This window comes from Manacus candei, unplaced genomic scaffold (genome assembly GCF_025592945.1).
Source record: "Manacus candei isolate 608988 ecotype Guabito, Panama unplaced genomic scaffold, ASM2559294v1 h1tg000045l, whole genome shotgun sequence".
Taxonomy (NCBI): Eukaryota; Metazoa; Chordata; class Aves; order Passeriformes; family Pipridae; genus Manacus; species Manacus candei.
The window spans coordinates 1,653,163-1,674,962 of record NW_026138093.1 but is presented as its reverse complement, the minus strand read 5'-3'; the positions used below and the strand labels follow the sequence as shown (position 1 = coordinate 1,674,962).

Here is a 21,800-nt window from a genome sequence, read left to right as displayed (position 1 = left end):
CCTGGCCCTGCTGCTGCTCTGGCCTTGCCGGCTGCACACACCCCTCCTGCTTTCCCACCCCCTCCCAGCAGCATTTCTAGACCCTCCCTGATGTCTCTGCACCAGCTCTGGCTGTTGCCATGGGCACTTGGCCTTCTGAACTTGGATCCTGAGCCCCTGTGCCACAGGACATCCCTCCCAGAGCCCAGGCCCTTCTCCTGGGGGTCACTGCAGAGCTGAGCAGATCCAGGTCACCTCCCATTCCTCTGCCAACCCCCTGGGCCTGCTCTGGGCCCTCCAGGTCCTTGCCCTGCTCCCAAGGGCTGTGGGGGTGCTGAATGGTCAGGGCTTGGGGTTTAGAGCTCAGGGTGGGGATTAGGCAGAACTTTGGGAGGTTTGTTGTTCTGCTGGCAGTGTGTAGTTCATGATTAGGGGAAGAGTTTTTTAGGCTGGGTTAGGATTAAAGCTTGGCTTTTCATCCAGGTAATACAGATTTGGGATTGGGGTGGGTATTGCAGGACAAATAAGAGTCTGGAGTTCTGGGATTGGGCTTTTTCTGGCTTGGAATTAGAGCAGTGGTGTCCTAGTTAGAACAACTGGGACCGATTCATCACTGGATAGGTATAGCCCAAACCTGTGTATTCTATGGCCCTCCATGCCATTTCCCAGAAACTCTTGTCAAGGGGGGGGGAGGGCCTGCCTGTGGGGGGATGTTCCTGTCCTCATACCCTTTTATGGAATTTCCCCACTCTGAGCATCCTCATACCCTTTTATGGAATTCCCCACTCTGAGGGAAGGATTGACCATTCCTTTTATGGAATTCCCTGCTCTGAGGGAAGGATTGACCATTCCTGCCTGAACTGGAGAATATATAAACCTGGAGTTTCAGAACTTTTCTACCACTCCTGGGATCCAGAGGAGAGGAAGACTGCAGCTCATCGCTCTCAACCAGACTGAGACCACCACCCTCAACTGGACTGCAATCACCACTTTTGACCAGACTGCAACAGCTCTCCCACCAGCAGGTTTTTTCCCTTCTCCCTTTAGTTTGGACTCAAGGGGGGGCGAGGGGGGGCACAGGAACACAGTGGGCTGTACTGGGGGCACTGGGCTGTACTGGGAGGGCACTGGTGGCGGGGCTCAGGTGTCCCAGGACAAGGTGGCCCAGCTCCAGGAGAGATTTGGGGAGCAGTGAGGAGGTACTGGTCTGTACTGGTCTGTACTGGTCTGTGCGGGTTTGTACCCCCAATCCCCAAAGCCCCTCCCCAGCTCCCCCAGGACCCTCCCGCACCCCAAAGCCCCCCCAGGGCCCCCCCATGCCCCTGACTTGGTCCTGCTGCCCCTTGAGCATCTGCAGCTCCTGCAGAACCAGGGACCTGTGTGAGGAAGAGTGTGTCAGCAGGAGCAGGGAAGTGATTGTTGGGCTGGACTGAGCGCTGGTGAGGCCACCCCTGGAGTGCTGTGTCCAGCTCTGGGCCCCTGAGTTGAGGAAGGCCCTGGAGGGGCTGGAGCAGGAGCAGAGAAGAGCAGCGAGGCTGGGGAAGGGAGTGGAGCACAAGTGGTGTGAGGAGAGGCTGAGGGAGCTGGGGGTGTTGAGGCTGGAGAAGAGGAGGCTCAGGGGAGACCTCCTGACTGTCTGCAAGTCCCTGCCAGGAGGTTGGAGCCAGGTGGGGGTGGGGCTGTTCTGCCAGGAAGCAGCAGTAGGACAAGAGGGCTGGGTCTGGACCTGTGCCAGGGGAGGTTTAGGTTGGATATTGGGAAGCAATTTTGTACAGAGAGAAGTGAAAAGAGCGGGTGGGACCCCCAAAGGGAGCTGGGTGGAGCCGGGGTTTGGGGGGCTGATGTGAAAGGGGTGGGAGGGGGGGCTGAGGGGAGTGGGGAGAGCGGGAGCGGGGTTGCCGTGGGGGTGCCTCGGTGTCCCCATGCCTTGATCCCTGGAGAGCGAGGGAGGCTGGAGATAGGGAGGAGCTTTGAGAGCCCTGAGAGCCTGGAGAGGGGGGACACGGAGAAGGGGAAGCCTGGACATTGGGGACCCCTGGGATCCCCTAGGACAACAAAGTGGAGAACCTGGAGAGGGGGAATTTCTGGGAATGCGGCATCCCGAAAGCGAGAATCAGAGGAGAAGGGAGCCTTGAGACCCCCAACACTCCCAGCATCTCTAGGTAGAACCCCCAGCATCCCAGACAGGGGAGACTCTCTGAACCCTAGAGGGGGGAAACCAGAGAAGGGGAAATCTTAGGAGAATTTTTTTGGGCTAATCTTCATATTTTGGAGTATTTTTTAGGTGAATCTCAACTTTTTTCAGTTTGGGGGGGCAGGAGTCTTCTCACTATTTCTTATAGGCTTTTGCCTGAATCTCGATGATTTGGGGTTTTCTGGGCTGAGTCTTGGTGGTTTGGAGGTTTTTATGGACACAGGATGCCCGGTGAGTTCTAGAGATGGACTTGGGCAGGAGGAACCCCCAAGCCAACGCGCTCAGCCCTTGTTTTCCCCCCCATCAGGATTTGTCCTTCCCAAAGCTTGGTCGGATGGAGGAGGAGGCTGCGAGGAAGAGGAAGATGCCTTGGGCCCCCCAGGCAGGTGAGGAGGAAGTCAGTGTCCCTTTGGGCGGGTGTTGTGCTGGCTCTGTCAGCCCAGCATGGCCCCGGCTGCAGGACAACCCCGCTGGCGCCGCCGTCCTGCCGGGGCCGGAGTTGGGGGGATGTCCTTGGCCTTCCCTGTGGGCCAGAGGCAAATCCCCTGCCTGTCCTTCTTGCTTCCTGCCCCAGGCCCCGAGCTGAGGACGGAGAGCGCGGAGGACAAATCCCCCCGTGAGACCCTGGTGGGAGAGGCCGTTTTGAAGGGCTCCCCGGCGCAGGAAGGCAGCGGGGAGGAAAAGGGCCGGAGATCCCCCCGCAGGAGGGGCTCCAAAGTCAGCCCAGGGTGCTCTGAGGAGGAAAGAGCCAGCCTGTGCTGGGAAGGTGGCTGGTTCTTGAGGGGGAGCTCTGAGCTGGTGGTCCCTGAGCAGCCTCCCAGCAGGGACAAGCCCTTCAGGTGCTTGGAATGTGGGAAGAGCTTCAGCAAGAGCTCCAATCTGATCCGACACCAGCACATCCACACTGGGGAACGTCCCTACACGTGCGGGGAATGTGGGAAGAGTTTCAGCCGGAGCTGCCACCTGATCCAACACCTGCACATCCACAGTGGGGAACGTCCCTACCTCTGTGAGGAATGTGGGAAGAGCTTTAGGAACAGCTCCAACCTCATCACCCACCAGCGCTACCACACTGGGGAACGGCCCTACAAGTGCTCGGAATGTGGAAAGAGGTTTCACAGCAGTGGGAATCTCCTCCTGCATGAGCGGACGCACACGGATGAGAGGCCCTTCCGGTGCACTGACTGCGGGAAGGGCTTCAACCAGAACTCCCACCTCATCACCCACCGGCGCATCCACACCGGGGAGAGGCCCCACAAGTGTGGGGAGTGTGGGAAGAGCTTCACTGACAGCTCTACCCTACGCAGTCACCAGCGCCTCCACACTGGGGAACGGCCTTACAAATGCTTGGAATGTGGAAAGACCTTCACCAAGAGCTCTAACTTGACCACACACCAACGGACCCACCGGTAAGAGCAGCCCTACCAGTGCCCCGACTGCGGGAAGAGCTTCGGCCGCTGCTTCCACCCCAAATGAAGCCCCTGATGGTTGAGGCAACCCCTGGAGTCCAGTGACTGTCAGTCCATCCCTTTTGACCACAAAGGGCCAGTCCCCTTTCCCAGGGGCAGCATCTTCCAACAGAACCCTTCTTGGGGGGTGTGTGGAGATTCCTGCCTTGGCTGGGGACCCCCCAAGGTCACTGCTGGAGGTTGAGAGCAGAGATCTCCCCCGAGCGTTGGTCTGGGGGAGTTCCATCCTTTTTTAATTAAGAATTATTGCTTTTGTGCCAGCTTGAGTTAAATTGCTTGAACAATTGCTTTAGTGTAGAGCACTGTCCTATCTTATCCTGTACTCCTGGTAGTTTTAGTGTTTCTATTGTGCAGTAAATAATTCTGATGAAGATCTTTTGTCTGATCATTTGTAACCCTAAATAATTCCTTTCTATCAATAGATCTGATTTGCCATCATTAAAACCTGGAGTACATCATCCCCTCACTCCCCAGCCTCCTCATGCTCAGTTAGGGGGTCCCACCCTCCCCTTTCCCCACTCTTCTGACCTCTCCCACCCATTTCCCATCACGCCCCAAACCTCAGTGCCCCTCCCCCTCCACTTTTGGCGTCTCCCACTCCCCTCCCACTCAGTTTGGGGTCCTACCACCCCTTTTGTCCCCTCTGAACCCCCTTTTCCCACCGACTGCCCCCTTCCCACCCCCCGCTCACCTGAGAGCTCCTCACTTGCAACCGGGAGGGCTCCGAGCACCACCAGTGCCCAGAGAAGTCCCCCAAGCAAAGGGGTTGGAGGGGGTCCTGGCTGGGCTTTGAGTGTGTTTGGGGGTTCTTGAGGTGCTTTGGGGAAGTGCAGGGGGGTTCCCAGCACCTTTTGGGGTGAGCTGGGTGCCCATTGAGGGGCAGGTGCCCTCCTAAACCCCTCCAGAGCGGGGTGACACGGAGAAACACAGAGGGGTCTCCATTCCCGATCCATCCCAGGGCCAGTTCTGCCCCCCCAGACTCAACTCCAACCCTTGGGATTCCCCCATGCCCCTTCCCCACTGCCCCCCAATAACCAGGACTGGGGAGAACTGGGAAGCTTTACTGGGATCACTGGGAGCAGCTGGGTGGTGTCAGAATAAAAGCAGGGATGGGGGGACACACGACCCCCCCAAAATCCTCACAGGAACAGGAGGGGTCCAGGCTGGGCCCGAGGCCCCGGGGAGGGGCTGCGGCCGCCGCCGGCTCAGGAGCTCTGTGGGGAGAGAAAAGGGGGTGACAGCGGGGTGGGGGGTCCCCGGGGGGGCACAGACGCTCTGGGGGGACACACGACCCCCTGGGACCCCACTCACCTTCTGGCGCAGGTAGAAGCCGAGCCCCAGCGCCAGGGAGACGAAGGCCAAGAGGAAGCCCCCGGCCCCTCCTTGGCAGCAATTGCTCAGGCTGATGGAGCCCGGCAGGGCCGGGGCCGCCGGCGGTGTCCGATCCCGGCAGGAAGCGGGGAGGGCCCGGCGGGGTCTGAGAGAAATAAATCAAGGCAGAGCTCTCTCTTTCTTTTACCCCCCATGCAGTGACCATCAAGAGCTGTCCCTGCTTCACAGCAGAAACTCCACACACTTCAACAAAGTCTGTGGAAGAATCTGCTCTAGGAAAGTTGGCCCTGGGCTTTTATGCTTATCCAGTGATGGATCTCCAGTCACATATTCCCAGGCCAGTGAGCAGCTGATCTGTCAAACTCTGCTTCCAAAAGCAGGATGTGGATTGAAAGGTTGGGGAACCAGGTTGGGTTTGGCACAATTCAACACTAAACCAACCCCTTGGCACCAGCAGTAACTCCCCACAGAGAGCTTGCAGTGCTTGCATTCTCCCATCAGATTCTTTTCCAGGTAGAACATCCTGCTACAAGGGGTCTGTTACCACCCACCCCAGAAGGGGGGGTAACGTCGCGACGGAAAGCTCTAGACACCTCAATGTGAGAATCCAGGAACTTCGTTTATTGTAGATTGATAGTAGCTTAATATACACTCTATAATAGGTTCATGAATATTACAGAAATTAGGCTCATTATTGGTGCTCAGTTAGGTGGTGATATCATCTTAACTGTCTTTCATTGTTTACACAGGTGGCTCGTTAAGTGTCTCTGTTTTGGTAATGCCTAGCTCCTGTTTCTCAGCTCAATTTAGGATACCCAAGGACGCTGCTGCTTTCTCACGGCCCTGCTATCTCAGACTTTCTCATGGGCCTAGTCAGACTGCGTCTTATACTTTAGCAGCTCATCCATAGCCTTAGCCATGTTCATATGTCCTCGCATTTCTAACCAATCCTCTACAATTTCCCCCGTTTTTATTCTGTGCCAACAATGCTTTCTTTGCCGTAGTATTTACACGTCTAGTAATACAAAAAAAGACAACACGAGCTATTACTAAGATTACAATAACTGTCAATATCCATTGTATAACTTAGAGCCCATTCAGAATAAGGAATCACTATGGTTCAACAGAATCACGTTACACATCTCTAAAATCTTGACATCGGCAGAAAGTATTTTTAAGTTTACACATTCACACATTCATGTAGCTTTTTTTCTTTCACACAACATTCAGGTGGCCACCTCAGACACACTCCTCAATCACACACACATTTTCAAGTGGTCATTGGCTGTGCACTTCTTGTCAGTTTCATAATTCAAAGGAAATTTATGGCATAGCCGCCATCAGCAATCTGCAAATCCTGCATAACTCTCCATGTAAAAGACAAATACAGCAAGAAAGAACAGAATATTATCTTGGAAATCTTCAACGCTTCTTATAGAGCAATGATATTTTATCATAAAGGCAATAAAGCTACTTTTGCAGGGGGAAGACTATATCCCCTTCTGTCTCATCGTTCTGTCTCCAAATCTTCTTCCTGCACCCTGCCCCTGGGGGAAACAGCCAAATTTCATGTAAGAGAAGCAAAATGGCAAACTATAGGAAATTCTTAACAACCTTCTGCAATATGCAAAAGCTAAGCACGGATGTCGCGTTATTTCTAATCTTACTTCAAAGGATTTTTCGTCAGTCTCCCTTTCTGTTTTTGAAGAAAACATTTGAGAATGCCATGAGCACACTGCATGCTTAACACCTATTGCTGTAAAAACAATGCAATCTTATTTGATTTATAAGTTGGGATATTGTTAATTTTAAGTTGTTTTTTCTCTTTTCCCTTTTTTCCGTGTTTTACCGTCTTTGCCTCCCCCCACGCTCCTCATTGCCGAAGGACGAAGGAGGGGAAGGAGGGGCTGGGCTCACCCAGAGAGATCAGCAGAAAGAACTTAATCACAGGGTCTGCTTAAGAAAAGACAAAAACATAGGAGAGGGAGAGAACAGCTGCAAACAGGCACGTTTCAGAGAAGGGGTGATTGGTGTAACGGGGAAAAAGAGAAACAGCTTTCCCCCTCCCCCGACTGCACCCCCCAATGTTTTTGCTACCGTCATTAACTCTAGGAAGAGGAGCAGCACCAGGGAAAAACCACTCGCTGCAAAGAAGGGAAGGGGAACGCACACCCCCCGGGACCATGGCTGTCAGCAGTGCGGGGGACACAGAGCCCCCCCGCCGCCCGCCGCGCCCGGGGCCACTGGCGCGCACGCACTCAGGCGCACCGCTCCGAGCCGGGGCCGCGCACCGCTCCGAGCGATATCACCGGCCCCCGGCTCTGCGTCACCCAGGAGCGCTCCGAGCCGGGGACACGCAGGCGGCGCCACCACCGCTACTGCCCTGCTGCCCGGCGCAAGCACCCAGCGCCATGAACACAGCCACAAATGTGCAGCGCAGTCCCGCTGCACAGTTCAGATGAAAAGCTGGAAGTGTCTTAAGGTGGAACTCAGTCATAGTGTTCGTAAAGTTCATCTCTGGTCCATCAGCAGTACTTTCACGCCGCAGCCGTCGTCTCCGATCATCCTGGATATGCACTGCCGAGACGCCAGCACCGCGTTCATGTTGGCGGGGCCGCTCCGTTGTTTCTGGCCCCGTTCCGTGATCTCTGGTCCCGCTCCGGCTCCCTTCAACTCCGCTCGACTCCCTTTTTACACGATTTCTCCGTATGATGGTATCCAGTAGCATCCTAATGTCCTCAGACTGTGCTTTAATGCCTTTGACTGTTCCAGATAACAATCGCCAAATTGTAAGGAGGGAAGCAGCAACTTTTTCTCCCTTACAGGCAGCAGTAAAGAGTTTATCACTAAGTTCTTTCCAAGTAGAGATAGTAAAGGCAGTTACAGTGTTCGCTTCATATCCCTGGCCCTTACATGAAAGCAGCATCTGCCGCAAAGCCAGTTCGTCTTAACTCCCCGCTTTCCCAGAAAGCATTGGAGCAATGATAGTGCCGCCTGTCCCTCTATTACCTAAAAAACGTGTTACCACGCTTTGTGCAGCCCTTTCCACGAGACTTTGCGGCTTTGTCGGCGGGCCTCCTTCTTCAGGAGTCGTCCCGGGCGCCGGGTCCAACTATTTCGTTGCTAGGAACGCGGAACTTAACTCTTTCGCCGTCCGAAATCCCCGAAAGGGAGGCGTCCGGCGGCGGCAAGTTGAGCTCTTTTTCGTTCAACCCTTTCGCCTTCTTGTGCTGCACGGCAAGACCGACCGAAACTCCTACGTCCGACCACGGCTGCGAGAACCCGACTTGGCTCTCGGGAGTCCGACTTGACTCCAACCCAGGAGATCCGACTTGACCTCCTAGGGACCCCCACTTGGTCCCTGTTTGGGCGCCAGTAATAACGTCGCAACGGAAAGCTCTAGACACCTCAATGTGAGAATCCAGGAACTTCGTTTATTGTAGATTGATAGTAGCTTAATATACACTCTATAATAGGTTCATGAATATTACAGAAATTAGGCTCATTATTGGTGCTCAGTTAGGTGGTGATATCATCTTAACTGTCTTTCATTGTTTACACAGGTGGCTCGTTAAGTGTCTCTGTTTTGGTAATGCCCAGCTCCTGTTTCTCAGCTCAATTTAGGATACCCAAGGACGCTGCTGCTTTCTCACGGCCCTGCTATCTCAGACTTTCTCATGGGCCTAGTCAGACTGCGTCTTATACTTTAGCAGCTCATCCATAGCCTTAGCCATGTTCATATGTCCTCGCATTTCTAACCAATCCTCTACAGGGGGGGGTAACCAGGTTCTTATTAATAAATCCCTTGGGGTGGATTTGAGTGAAATGAAACTAAATAATCGGTGTTTGAAAACATATATATGTAGGGTTTAATTTAGAACACTTTTGTTTCAAAGGTAAACAGGTATGTTGCCATTTTGGGTGTTATCATCTCTATCTCTCATCTACAGCAATATGGCAGAAAGAGAACCTTTAGGGAAAATGCATATGGGAAAGGCAGGATAAGGGTAAGGGAGAGTAAAGGAAAGCAAAGCTGAGAGTGGAAAGATGTCTACAGTCACCGTGCACGGGGTCCAGCAATGGAACTTGGGAGTTGCAGCTCCAATGTCTGTCAGTTGAAGTGGTGGCCTTGATCCATTGGGGGTGGGGGAGGGAAGCCCCCACACTCCAAGAAGTTATGAGTAATTATATCCATGGATGGTGTCCCAGGCCGTGCCTCGAGCCTCCAAGGTCTGCTGGGCCCGCGCAGAGTTCCCGTGAGGGGCCTGGTAAACACGGTTCTTCTCGCCTTTTCAGGGCTTGACACCTTCAACAGCACTGGCAGGGGGGATGGGTCCAGCTGCCTCTTCCCAGCCTGCAAAAGTGGCCTGGCAATCCTAGAATGCATAAATCATTCTGGCAGTTTGAGACCCTCAAAAATCCAATTTCCAAGTCCTAGCCCCCTCCCCCCCCCAGTTTGTTTCAGTGTGAGAGGGTTTTCAGACAAAACACAGCTCAGTATGGGGGGAAGGGAATTATATTACAGTATATTACTTACACAAATAAATACTATAATACATTATATACACAATTTTAACTATCTCTCCTATGGAAAAGCAATATATTTACATTAGATCAAATCCCTCCTTTCCCTCCGATAAAAGTTCTGAAGGGAAGATGAAAAGATCCTTTCTACTTTCAGGGCAGCAGTGTCTCTCCTCTTCAAGACAGCAGTCGTAGCTGGATTTACCGCTCCTGCTGCCCACTCACAGTGGAGAAAAACTCCCTTGGCTCTTGGCCACAGTACTCGACCCAGTTTAACACTGTTCCGACTTTCTACAGCCCCAGAAGGGGGGCTGGGGGGTCTTGGCCCCCAGCGGGGCTCCCTGGCCCCTCTCTCTCCTCGTGGTCTCAGACCATGGCTGCTGCTCTTCTTTCAGCTACGTAATCTCTTCTTTTCCAGCCTGTTGTGATATGTTTAATTTTGCTGCTCTTCTTTCAGTTACGTAATCTCTTCTTTTCCAGCCTGTTGTGATATGTTTAACTTTACAGGGATGCTAATTGGGTCAACACCAAGAACACCACCTCCTGGGGTTAACCACTTTCCAACTCCAGGGGAAAACCCTTTTTAACCCAGGACAGTCATGAACCATTTCAGTCTCTGACACTCCTCACCTTGGCCAGTCAGTTCCTGGGAACAGCCCTGGCAGCCCAGCCTCCAAGGGCACACGATGTGCTGTGGGTTGGAGAGGACCCTCCTCAGCCTGGGCAGCAGGGCTGCAGGGGAGGATTCCCTGCCCCTCCCCAGCTGAACCCTTCCTACCCACCAGCTCCTGCTCCAAAGGGCTCCCACACACCCTGGGCCACTTGTCCCACTTGGGCACTTGAGCTGCCCCAGGGCATCTCTGGGCAGTGGCCAGCTCTGGGACTGCTCTGGCAAGTCATGGCCTGAAGCCAGGAGTGTGGAATTTAGGAAATAGTTGAAATCTCTGGAGAACAGAACTCTTGGTGACTGCTGAAGGCTTCATGAAGAGCATTGCCACATCTTTTCTTTTTTTTAAATTCATCAATTTTTTGTAGGCAAACGCCAGGACTATGAGACTTGGAAAGAGCAGCTTTAGACACAGGCCCGCTGCAGCAGCGACTTCTGGGATTGAGCAAAGCAGAAAAACAAGGGCCACTTGTGTTATTTATTGTAGGGGTTGCCCCCCCTGAGCTGTGTATTTTTCCCGACCCACGGGGGTCCTGGGGGTCAGCCATGATGTTGCCTGAAAGCTGGGACTGCTCAGGGCTGGAGTGCGGCCCCAGCACAGCCTCTCCCAAAGAAGGACAGGGCAGAGGGGCTCTGGGCTGTGGGCAGCGAGGGCCAGCTGGGCTGGCAGGCAGCTCCAGGGCACCTCTGGGGCTGTCAGAGAGGGGCTGTTCCTGGGCCCTTTGGGCTTCTGGGGGCTTCTTTGGTCTGATTCTGTAGAAGAGACACAGAACTGAGGCAAGAGCAGCAGGACTACAGCTCCTGGCCCCTCAGATGGACCAAGGCGGCCGCTCAGCTGGGCTGTGCCAGAAGGTGACAGCTCCCGGCACGCTGAGGAGCCTGATCCTTCCAGCTGGATCCCTGGGGTAGTTTAGTCTAGGCCTTCCTTGGTGAATCCAAGGAATCCCCCTGGGTGCCATCCTCCCCCCTTCAGCCCTAAGCCCCCCCAGGACTCCACCAACCTGGCAGGGTCACTCAGCCACCCCTGGGGCAGCTCGGGGTGCCACGCAGGGGCCTGGGGTGCAGCAAAGGCCTTGGGAGGGCTCCTGAGCAACCCGGTGCTGGAAGAGCTGTTGAGTGGGGAAAAACTCTTGCTGGTCAGTGGGAGAAAGAGAAAAAGGTGACAAAAGCCATGGTTTCTTTTAAGCTTGAGCAAACGTTATGCATTTACTGTGACTGAAGGGCTCTGAGGCCAGGCTCTGTGGTGTGGGGACAGGAAAGGGATGTCCGGGGGGCACGCAGGGCTGTCTGAACATGGAGCTTCTTGGGATGTCCCGAGGAGACATGAGAGCAAAGTGGGGCCTGGAGATACCCTGAGGGCAACTGAGTGCCCAGGGCTGAGGCTGACCTGTGTCTCCAGGGACACCCTGCCTGTTCCTGCCTGCGTGGTGGCTCCCTGGGACCCGTTGCTGGGGGCAGGTGCCATGTCAACAAGCACTGGAACCTGTGGCTAGCGGCCGGCAGCGTGTCACAGACGGGCCCTTTGTGACACCCACTGCAGCAGGTGTGCTCAGCACGACCGTGGCCCACGGTGGGTCAGTGTCCGTCAGGACGGCGACCGGACAGGAGAGGAGTGCGGCGCTGGCGAGAAGCCCCCGACTGCAGTCCACGTCTTGTCCACGACCCTTGGTGGCCCCGTGGGAACTCGGCGTTTTGCTGAGGCGTTTTGCCGAAGCATTTTTGCCTGAGGCATTTGGACTGAGGCCTTTTGGCCGAGGTGCTTTGCCTGAGGCACTTTGCCTTGGCCTTTTGGCTGAGGCACTTTGCCTTGGTCTTTTGGCTGAGGCCTTTTGCCTTGGCCTTTGGGCTGAGGCACTTTACCTTGGCCTTTTGACTGAGGCCTTTTGCCTTGGCCTTTGGGCTGAGGCACTTTGCTGAGGCCTTTTGGCTGAGGCACTTTGCCTTGGCCTTTGGGCTGAGGCACTTTGCCTTGGCCTTTGGGCTGAGGCACTTTGCTGAGACCTTTTGGCTGCAGCCTTTTGCTGAGGCCTTTTGGTTGAGGTACTTTGCCTTGGCCTTTTGGCTGAGACCTTTTGCTGAGGCCTTTTGCCTGAGGCGCTTTGCCTGAGGCGATTTGGCTGCAGCATTTTTCCCGAGGGTGTTTGACTCCACCATTCGGACGCCCTCTGTAGGCAGGCTCCCCTGTGTTCTTTGATTCACAGGATGGAGAGGAGACCCCCCGCCTGCCCCAGGCAGGCCTGGATGGAAGACAGCTCTTCCCAGGAGAGCCGCTCTCCAGGTCTGCAGCTGCCGTCCTCCTACGAGGTGACCACCATGCAGCCTCTGAAGCTTGGTGAGTGAGGGGCCCTGTGGGGCTGGGCAGGGCTGGGGCCCACCACCACACCCTGTAGCACACCGGGATCCCACTTTCCTGGTCAGTTGACAGTGGGGGTCCTGGAGTCAGCCATGATGTTGCCTGAAAGCTGGGACTGCTCAGGGCTGGAGCGTGGCCCCAGCACAGCCTCTCCCAAAGAAGGACAGGGCAGAGGGGCTCTGGGCTGTGGGCAGCGAGGGCCAGCTGGGCTGGCAGGAGGCAGCCGTGCTGTGGGAGCCTGGGCCTTTCCTGCCTGTCTGCCATTGCCTTCCTCAGCCTGGGGCACTGGGGCTTTCCCAGGCATGGCAGCTCCTCTGCCAGGCACCCTCCAGCCAGGAGCTGCAAGGGAAGGCTGTGCCAAGGCAGTGGGCAGAGAGCTGGGTGGAGGGCAGATATCCTTTGCTCCCTCCTCTCGCTGGACCCTCTGCAGCTCTCCCTGCTCTTTCACCCCTTAGATTCCAGCTGGTTGCCCATCTACAAGGAGGAGCAGGAAGCTGTTGATTCCATCCTGGCCTTTGTCACCAGCCCCAACAAGGTAACTGTGACCAGCTGGAGGGCGGCTGTGCTGCTGTCTGCTGGCATGGGCTGTGCTGCCAGGCTGCTGGAGGGGTGCTGGCAGGGCAGGGCTTCTTCTCCCACAGGGCACTGCACCCCCTGTGCTGCGGTCCCGCTGGCTGTGTCCGCCCACTCACAATCTGCGTTTGTGTCTCTGACCCCTGGCTGGCAGGAGGAGAGAGACAAGGCCACATTTCTTCGGAACATCTCCGTGCTGTGCCGAAGCGCCCTGAAGCATGGCCTGACCCAGGGCCTGGACCTGTTCTGCGACATGTGCCAGCTGGCAGAGAACATCAAGGTGAGGGCACTCTGGGCAATGTGGCGAAGGGAGCAAAGCCCCCTGGCACGGGCAGCCTGTGTGGACAGCGCTTGGGCGGGTCAGGGACTGGAGGCCCTGGGTGCTGGCAGCTGCCAGCAGGTACCATCCCGGCTGTGCTCTGCAGGTGCTGCTGGAAGAAGAGCCAAGGGACCAGCTGTGCACGGACCTTCGGCATCTTTCCATGCTGGCTCTGGAGAAATTGAGGTACCTGCCCATCTGTCGTGGGCCCTCTGGCCCAGAGGTCTGATGCCACCCGCACGAGTCGTCGAGGGGCTGCTCCCAGCACCCGTGTGCAACCAGTGTCCTGCCCTCTCCCTGCAGCTTGGTGGACACAGCGCTGGAGGGCAAAGCCAAAAGCCTCCTCCGTGCCTGTTTCTCGAGTGTCTTCTGGCTGCCTGCAGAGAAGGAAATGCCAAAAGAGGACCTTGCCCTCTACATCAAGGTAAGTGCTGGCTAAGCTCCAAGGGCCTCCAGCCCCTCTGGCCTGCTCCCTGGCTATCCCATGCTGCCACAGGAGCAGCGATCCCAGGTAGGGCAGGGTACTTCCCCCCTCGTGCCTCTGTCCCCTTCCCGTGGGCCTGGCTGCATCCCGTGCCACAGGCTGCTCTGCCCTCGCAGATTGTCTATGCCCATGTCTCTCCTGGGAAAGTGTGGGCATCCTCCTCCTCCTCCTGTGGCACGGGGGGTTCAGATGGCTCTCCTGGGGCTGGGAGGAACAGCAGAATGACTGCCACTGCTCTCTGTGTTCCTTGCAGACCCTGAACTCCATGGACAGCATGCTGAGGACAATGGTGCTCAGCTTTCCTGCCTCTCGAGTCAGCGAGGAGCTGCAGGGCATCTTGGAGGTCTGGCACAAGCAAAAAGGGGGGGAGTCCCAGGGCTGTTCCTCACCCTGGAGGGGAGGGTTTGCCCACTGCTGGCTGAGTGGTGCCCAGAGCAGTGCTGAACAGGCAGAGTGCCCTGCAGGGAGGGTGCCCACCTCCTGTGGGGAAGCAGGGGCAGGCCCCAGGCTCTTGTGGAGCACAGGGACTGCAGAGGGTGGCACCTGCCCTCCTCCTTGGCCATGAGGTTGGCTCTGGGGCCTTTGTGCCCGACCTGGGCAGGAATCCAGGGGCAGACACCCCACTGCAGGCTTTGCTGGAGGGGAGAGGAAGCCTTGAGGGATGGGGCGAGTGCAGCCCAGCAGTGGAGCTGTGCTGCTGCTGGTGTTGGAGTCTGCTCCCAGGGCTCACCCACTGTTTCTCTTGTCCCAGCTGCTGCTGGACTTCACCAGATGCAAGGGAGAGGCTGTGAGGGAGAGGGCCATGGCAAGGATCGATGTGCTGGCCTGTGTGCTGTCCGACTATTCCACTCTGCAGGTAAGAACCAGGCCCCCTCCAGCCAGGCCATGCCCCCATCCCTGCTGCTCTCCATGCCAGGGCTGCTGCCCACATGGCTGCTCTGAGAGACGGGGACGCAGGGCTCTGCAAAGCCTGATCTCCCCAGGAATCCAGCCCTGGGCAGACTCTTGGATGGGGGGCTTTGGCACCACCTTTGTGCCCTCAGCCCTTCTGCTCATGCCTCCCTCATCCAGGCCCATGCCAACGTCAGAAGAGGCACTGCTGGACCTGTCTGCTCTGGGGAGATCCAGCTCCCTCTCCTAGGAAAGCTGCTGGGACGTCTCATCCTTTTCCGGTTCTCTGAGGAGCAGACAAGCTGTGCAGCTTTCCATGCTCTTTTTGCCCTGGCTGAGTTCATCTGTAAGTAAAAAAGGCAGAGCAGTGCTGGGCTTCATTGCTCTGCACACAGACATCTGATAGATCTGCTTCCTGACCCCCTTTGCCCCTCCCAGCTGCTTCCCAGAGCTTCCCAGCTGCCCCTTTGCTGCAGAGCCTGAGCGCTCTGCTCAAGGCCAGGATCTGTTTGCTGCTGCTCTCCTTCCTCCCCTTCCTTTCAGGATCTTGCAGCCCGCTGGTTTGTGGGCCCCACAGCCAAAGCCCCTCTTGACTTCCCTGTCCCAAAGCCACGTCTTCCCTGGTGGGGAAGAGCAGATCCCCCACCCTGGCTGGTCCCTCCAGTGCCTGTAGCAAGAAGCTGGTCCTGATACCCTCCCAAAATCCTGGACTGCTCCTGTCCTGCCCCCTTGCCAGCAGATGCCAGGGAGGTTTGGTGAGCTTGCTGGCAAAGCTGCTCTGCCTTCCTGACTCTTGTGTGTTTGCCCCGGTGTTTAGTTGAATCCAGGCTAAAGGACAGAGCAGGCCAAGTCCACCGGAAAGCTGTGACCACCTCCGTGCTGTGTTCTCTGAACCCCAGGGACTGTGCCAAGGTAAGGAGCTGCGCCCTTGCTGGGACTCCTGTCCGTGGCACCAGCAGGGCACTGGTGTGGGTCAAAGGACCCCGCAGCAGTGGGGCTGGCGTGCCTTCAGCTCCCTGGGGAGAGGGTTCCTGCCATCCTTGAGCAGGGATAGCACGAGGGCTGCACTCCAGTGGCCCAGCAGCAGCTTCAGCCCCAGCAGGAGCTCCAGTGCTCCTGGCCACCAGCAAGTCCCTGGTTCTCGGTGGGGCCAGCAGCCTGTACCCATGAACCCTCCTCCCCCAGCAGGAGGGCCCTCTCTGCTCATCCTCTGCCATGCAGGGACTGCAGGTACTGCTGCCAGCTTTGCTGTGGGCACTGCTGTCAGCAGTGGTGGGCACGTCCGACCAGGGCTGCTCGAGCTGCTCAGCCAAGCAGCACCATCAGGGCACTGAGCGTGACGTGTCTTCCTTCCTTGCTGCCATAGGCCTTTGGAAAATACCTGCAGTCCCACGAGAGGACGGATGTCATCCTCGTGGCCATCGAGGCGTTGGGAGATGCCAGCATCCTCGACCAGCAGGTGCCCAGCAGCCTGCTGGATGTGGTCTTGGGGGACCCGGATGTCTGGCTGACAGATGTAAGTGGGCTGTGGCTGCATTGTCGTGCCCTTCAGCCCTCTTGGGCCTTGTTCCTCCCTGCATCACTCCCTCCCAAGCACAGGTGACTTGGGCCCCCCCAAGCCACCTCAAGGCAGCAGAGAGGAATGGGAAGGGCAACTGAGGACATGGCTGCACTCCGGGGGCAGTGCCATCCTCACCTGTATTCCCTGCAGGCACCCAAGATAGTCAGCAGCATCCTTGAGAGCCTGCCATACTGCAGCACACAGGCAGCGCGGGAGAAAGCGGAGTCACTGCTTCGCCTGATGACCAACCTGTACCCCACCACAGTGGTCATCCTCCTGTGCAAGGCAGCTCTTCAAGGAGACAGGTACTGGCCCTGATGGCCTTGAGGGTGGGCTTGTTCCCTGTGGGGAAAGGGACCCCGAGACTCTCTGGCTGCCAGAGCCAAGGAATGCTGCAGGACAGCCTGCAGAGAGGCCCTCCATCCCCCCACGCTTTCCAGCCCTGCTTCACAGCAGCCAAAGCTGGCCCAGCCAGCCCAGAGCCAGCCCGGTGCTCCAGCCCCACAGGGAACACGCCCTCAGCCCCGTCCTGCCCGCGCGGGCAGGGCCCCCGGGGACACACAGCCAGGGCTCCAAGGGGCAGGTTCTGGGGGGCTGCTCCAGGCCACAGCCCTGTGTCTGAGGCAGCCCTGCTGACAGTGCTCTGCCTTCCAGCACTGCGCCGGAGCTGTGGGAGCTGATGTCCTCCATGCCGGAGACACTGGCCAAGATCTTGGAGGGCTTTGCCAACCTGCTGCACAGACAGTGCTTCCGCTGCTCCGCAGAAGGCCCCCGCACCCAGCCCATGGCTGTGAGTGACCACCAAAGGCCCTGGTCCCCTCCCACCAGCCCTGCAGGCTCTGCGGGCCCCTCATGGCTCTGTTTGCTCCTGCAGTCATCCTCCAGGAAGGCTGAGTGGGAGGAGTTGGCTGAGGAGCCCGAAGTCGAGAGCCATCAGGGCTGTCCAAACGTGAGGACGGCCAGGCTGCTGCTGGAAAGGCTCGTCGGGCTGTCGCAGAGAGCCGAGATGGTGAGCAGGGTGGTGTCAGGGGCAGCCCTGTCGGCAAACGGGGGCTGGGGCTGGGTGGAAAGCAGTGGCTTGGCCTGGCCTGGGACTCACAATGTGGGGTGACTGCTCCAAACGCCCTCCCTGCCATGGTAGGGCCTGGGGTGGCTGCCTGGGGAGCTTTTCAGGCACGGCCCTCTTCACCCAATGGACATTCTCTTCTCTCTACAGGCAAGAAACATTGAACTCTTCCTGCCGGGCATGATGAAGATCCTGCAAGTTGGCAGCGAAGATGCCCAGATGAAGATCCTGCTGGCCTTGCGAAACGTTCTGCGTCAGCTGAAGAAGAGCAAGGCCAGCTTCATCGCTGTGCAGCTTGTGGGGAGGCTCCTGCCCCTCTTTGACTCGGTAAGGCTGATGTGGAGCCTGAGCCCCTCAGATGGGCGCTGGGCAATGACAACTGCCCTGCAGCCCAGCCCTGCGAGCAGCACTTGGAGCCAGCTCTGCTCCCCTGGGCTCTCCTGGGATGGCTTCTGGGCCGTGCAGCCCCGTGCTGCTTCTTCTGGGATGTGAGGCCGCAGCCGCTGCCCTCCCTGCAGCCAAGATCACGGCCCTCTACACTGTGGGCAGGGAGCTGCTGTTTGCAAAGCTCCCTTTTCCTGCTTCCTGCCAGGAGTGCAGCGAGCTGCGAGAGCTGTCCATCCGCATGCTCACAGAGCTGCTGCAGTTGGTGGTCGGCAGGGATGAGAAGAGGATGAGGAAGGAGGTGTGGCGAGCACTGGTGCCTCTCCTCTTCCGCATGAGCGACCAGGTCCCCAGCGTGGCCAAGGTACAGGTTTGAAGGCTGAGCCCTGACACACAGAGGGCTGAGCTGACACCCCCAGGGCTCCTGGGCATCAGGGCAAGGGCAGCTGGCAGTGGGCAGCGCTCCCCCAGCACAGCCCGGGGGAAGGTCCGTGCGGAGCCAGCGCCAGCAGGGCCAGAGAAGCTGGCACGGCCCTGTGCAACACCTGCCCTGCCTACTCCTGCAGGGCTCGGTAGCAGCCCGTGGCCACCACGGCCTGAGCAGGGGCATCCGCACAGGCTGTGTCGGAGACCAGGCCTTTGAGCCTCCACGCCTGTCCTCCAGGGTTGTCCCCAAAAGGCTCCCAGATATTTGGGCTAGGGCCTGTCCCAGCTTCCTAAAGGTGGGATCCCCCCAGGAACAGAGCCAAGATGTCTCCTTGCCCAGGCCCCCGTGCTATCCCTGAACTCATGCTGTCCTGCAGGCCTCCAGGGAAGCCCTTCTTGCTGCCGCCGAGCTGCTGAAGTGGAAGACGCTCAAGCACCTGCTGCAGAGAGAGCGGCTGTGGGAGCTTGGAGCGTGCTTGGTAAGGACAAGCTGAGGGGCCCGGGCTGGGGGAGGGCTGCTCCCATCCCATGTCTGGGCTGGGGGCTCTGCAGCTGGGCAGAGCCTGGAGCTGCATCCCTGTTGCTGCCCTCAAGAACAGAGCCCCAGGGGCTCTTCTGCTGGCCCCTGTCCGCTCCCTGTAGCCAGCAGGAGGGGAGGCCTCTCCGTCCCAGGAGGTGCAGGCAGGAGGCACTGCTCCAGCCAACTGCCCCAGTGACAGCCCTGGAGAGACATGCCTTGTTCTCTCTGCAGCTGCAGAACAGCAGGAGCAGGGCTGAAGACTTCATCCATCAGAGCCTGCCCTACCTGCAGGACCCTCAGGCCAACGTGCGCCTGGCGGCCGTCAGGTTCATCGGTGAGTGCCAGCCCCTGCGGTGCCTCTGGGGCAGCCTGGCCCCTGTGCCACTGCTGCCCCAGTAACGAGGGGCAGTCCTGGGACTGCCCCAGCCCCGGCCACCCTGGGCAGGGCCTTACCTCCCTCTGCCAGCACTGCCCACGCAGTGGGGCTTGGTGGCCGCCTTGCTCAGTCCCACTGCCCTGAGCTTCTGGGGGCTCCTGGGCTCAGCCCTGCTGAGGGGGAGGAGGGTAGGTCTGGGGGCCCTGCTGCTGGGAGCAGGCTGGGGAGCAGGGGCTAATGGAGCTCTGTGCCCAGGACTCATCACACGGCGCCTGAGGGAGCAGACCACAGAGAGTCAGGCTGACATCCTGAGCGGTGAGTGGGGAGCGCGGTCTGTCGGGAATCCAGAGGCCCTCTGCAGACATGGGGTTTTATCTGGGCTCTGTTTCTTTCTGTCACAGCACTTCAGCCCTTGGAGAAAGACTGGGACATCTCTGTCAGCTCCCTGGCAGCTCGGACAGCCTCCATTCTGAGGAGTCCTTTCATGCAGCAAAGACCAAGAGGCCTCCTGCGAGCACTGCGCTGCTGCTGGCCGTGAGCCCGGCAGAGGTGCAGCTTGCCTTGGCTAAAGGACTGGGGATGAATAAAGCTGCAACAACGTGCCCAAAGCCCTGGTGTCCTTCAGCTGCATGGTGCTGAGTGTGCCGAGCCGACCGTGTCCTTCCTGGGCTGTCCCGCAGGCAGCGGGACGCTCCCCCCTCAGCACCCCTGGCCCCAGGCTTGTGGGACAAGCTGAGCCCTGGCTGGGGCTTTCCCCGGGAGAAGCCGCCTTGGCTAAAGGACAAACTGCTGCCCGAGCCTTCTCACCCCATTTCAGGGCCACTGCCAATGTCACCCTGCCCTCTGCCAGTGTGAAGCTATTCCCCTTGTCCTGTCACTCCAGGCCCTCGTCCAAAATCCCTCTCCAGCTCCCTTGGAGCCTCTTTTAGGCACTGGAAGGGACTGCAAAGTCACCCCAAAACCTTCTCTTCTCCAGCCTGGGCAGCCACAGTTATCCCTGTGTCCCCACATGGTGCCCCCCTCTGTGATCCCTGTGTTCTCCCAGGCCCAGCACCCCAGGAGGTGGCACAGCAGCAGGCCCTGTGCTGCAGCTGCTACAGGACCAGGAGGTCACCCGGAGACATTGCCAGACTCCAGATTGTCCCACATCATGACCACTGCCTTCAAACTTCCCCCACAGCAGCTTGGGCTTCCTCCCCTCCCTGAGTCCATCCCCCCAGACCTGCTGAGGTGGCATTTTGGGGGCAATCACGCTTATTTTGGGCAGTGGGATGTGTCAGCAGCTCTGGGAGATGGAGGGTGGCAGGTCTGGGGGGGGTTTGGGCTGAATGTGGCTGCGGGGGTTGGCTGTCTCCCCGAGGGAATGTCACAGCTGCAGGACCCAAATCCCCCACTTTCCCTAAACTTCAGGCACAGAGCCCTTTAGTTTTCTGCAGGGGGCCTCAAATTTCATTCCTGATATCCCAAACCATCCCCACAGGCCTTGAATTGTAGCTGCAGAGTCCCACGTTTGCTTGGTGGACTTCAAATTCCATCTCCGGTACCCCAAAATGCCCCACTGAGCCCTGCATTGCAGCTGTGCGGCCTCAAAGGGTCTCCGGTGGACCCCCTAGGCATAGAAGGATGGAATCATGAAGGAACACTCAGCCCTGAGTGGGCTGCAGAGGATCCCAGAGCTCCTGGATCCCCAGCTGCTGGGGCTCCAGAGCTTGAAGCTGGAAATGAGTGAAGAGCTCTGTATTACACTTGTGGCATGGAAAGCCCTGGCAGGGTGGTTTTTACTGGGGGGCCTGGGGTGCACTGAAGGCCTCAGGAGGCTTTGTGTGTGATCATGAGGAAGCTTTTCTTGATGGAAATGGTTGTCAGGCATTGGAAGGGGCTGCCCGGAGAGGTGGTGGAATCCCCATCCCTGGAGGTATCCAAGACAAGACTGGATGTGGCACTCCCCCAGTGCTCTGCTCTAGTTGACAAGGTGGGGATGGGTGTAAGCTTGGACTCGATGATTTTGCAGGTCTTTGCCAACCTAAATGGTTCTGTGATTGTATGATCTGGCCTGAAGACAGCTGCAGGGCAGGTGGAGGAGTCCTGTGGTGGGACTGTGGCCAAGAGGCCTCTCCTGGCTGCAGAAGAGCAAACCGTGGGCTTTTGTGTCCCTCGAGGGCCAAGGGAGGGCTCGTGAGGCTCCAAGGAAGGGTGAGGGAGGGGGATGAAGGGGTACTGCGGGGACCAGGGGACAAACTGGCCTCTGGAGCACATCAAAAGGTGCCTTAGGGTGCTGAGGGGGCAAACGGCCCAGGTTGAGGCAACCACAGCACAAGAGAGGGTTCGGAGAGGACTTGTGGGTCTGAGGAGAGCTCTAGGCCTGGAGGGCCCAGAAGGGAAAATGAACAAGTCCTGAGGGGATGGGATGGAAATTCAAAGTGGGGGGACTCTTTGCCAAGATAGCCTTGCCCACGTCTTTCCTGGACTGCCAGTTGTCCCCACTGGCTGTCCCCAGGCAGCGTGGATGCCCACACCAGTCCCCCAGGGCCGAGTGGGGCTCTGAAGGTGCCTGAGCGAGGTCACACTGGGCAGTGGCTCCAGGGCACCTCTGGGGCTGTCAGAGAGGGGCTGTTCCTGGTCCCTTTGGGCTTCTGGGGGCTTCTTTGGTCTGATTCTGTAGAAGAGACACAGAACTGAGGC

At 57.8% G+C, this 21,800-nt stretch overlaps 2 protein-coding genes and 1 pseudogene across 3 annotated transcripts in view; 2 read left to right on the top strand and 1 right to left on the bottom strand.

Annotated features, from left to right (window-relative positions):
- The window catches only part of LOC127474809 (uncharacterized), a 1,721,191-nt pseudogene that overhangs the window by 1,563,002 nt on the left and 136,389 nt on the right, over positions 1-21,800 (top strand).
- Positions 1-21,800, bottom strand: part of LOC127474835 (maestro heat-like repeat-containing protein family member 7) — a 181,565-nt gene that overhangs the window by 55,690 nt on the left and 104,075 nt on the right. The gene's annotated exons all lie outside the window — the stretch shown is intronic.
- LOC127474862 (maestro heat-like repeat-containing protein family member 2A) lies at positions 16,552-19,732 on the top strand. The gene is made up of 9 exons (XM_051796175.1): positions 16,552-16,651; positions 17,001-17,136; positions 17,221-17,355; positions 17,563-17,739; positions 18,005-18,160; positions 18,600-18,701; positions 18,974-19,076; positions 19,374-19,433; positions 19,520-19,732. Exons 1-9 carry the CDS (start codon positions 16,587-16,589, stop codon positions 19,654-19,656), a joined length of 1,071 nt encoding a protein of 356 aa, XP_051652135.1. The 5' UTR covers positions 16,552-16,586; the 3' UTR covers positions 19,657-19,732.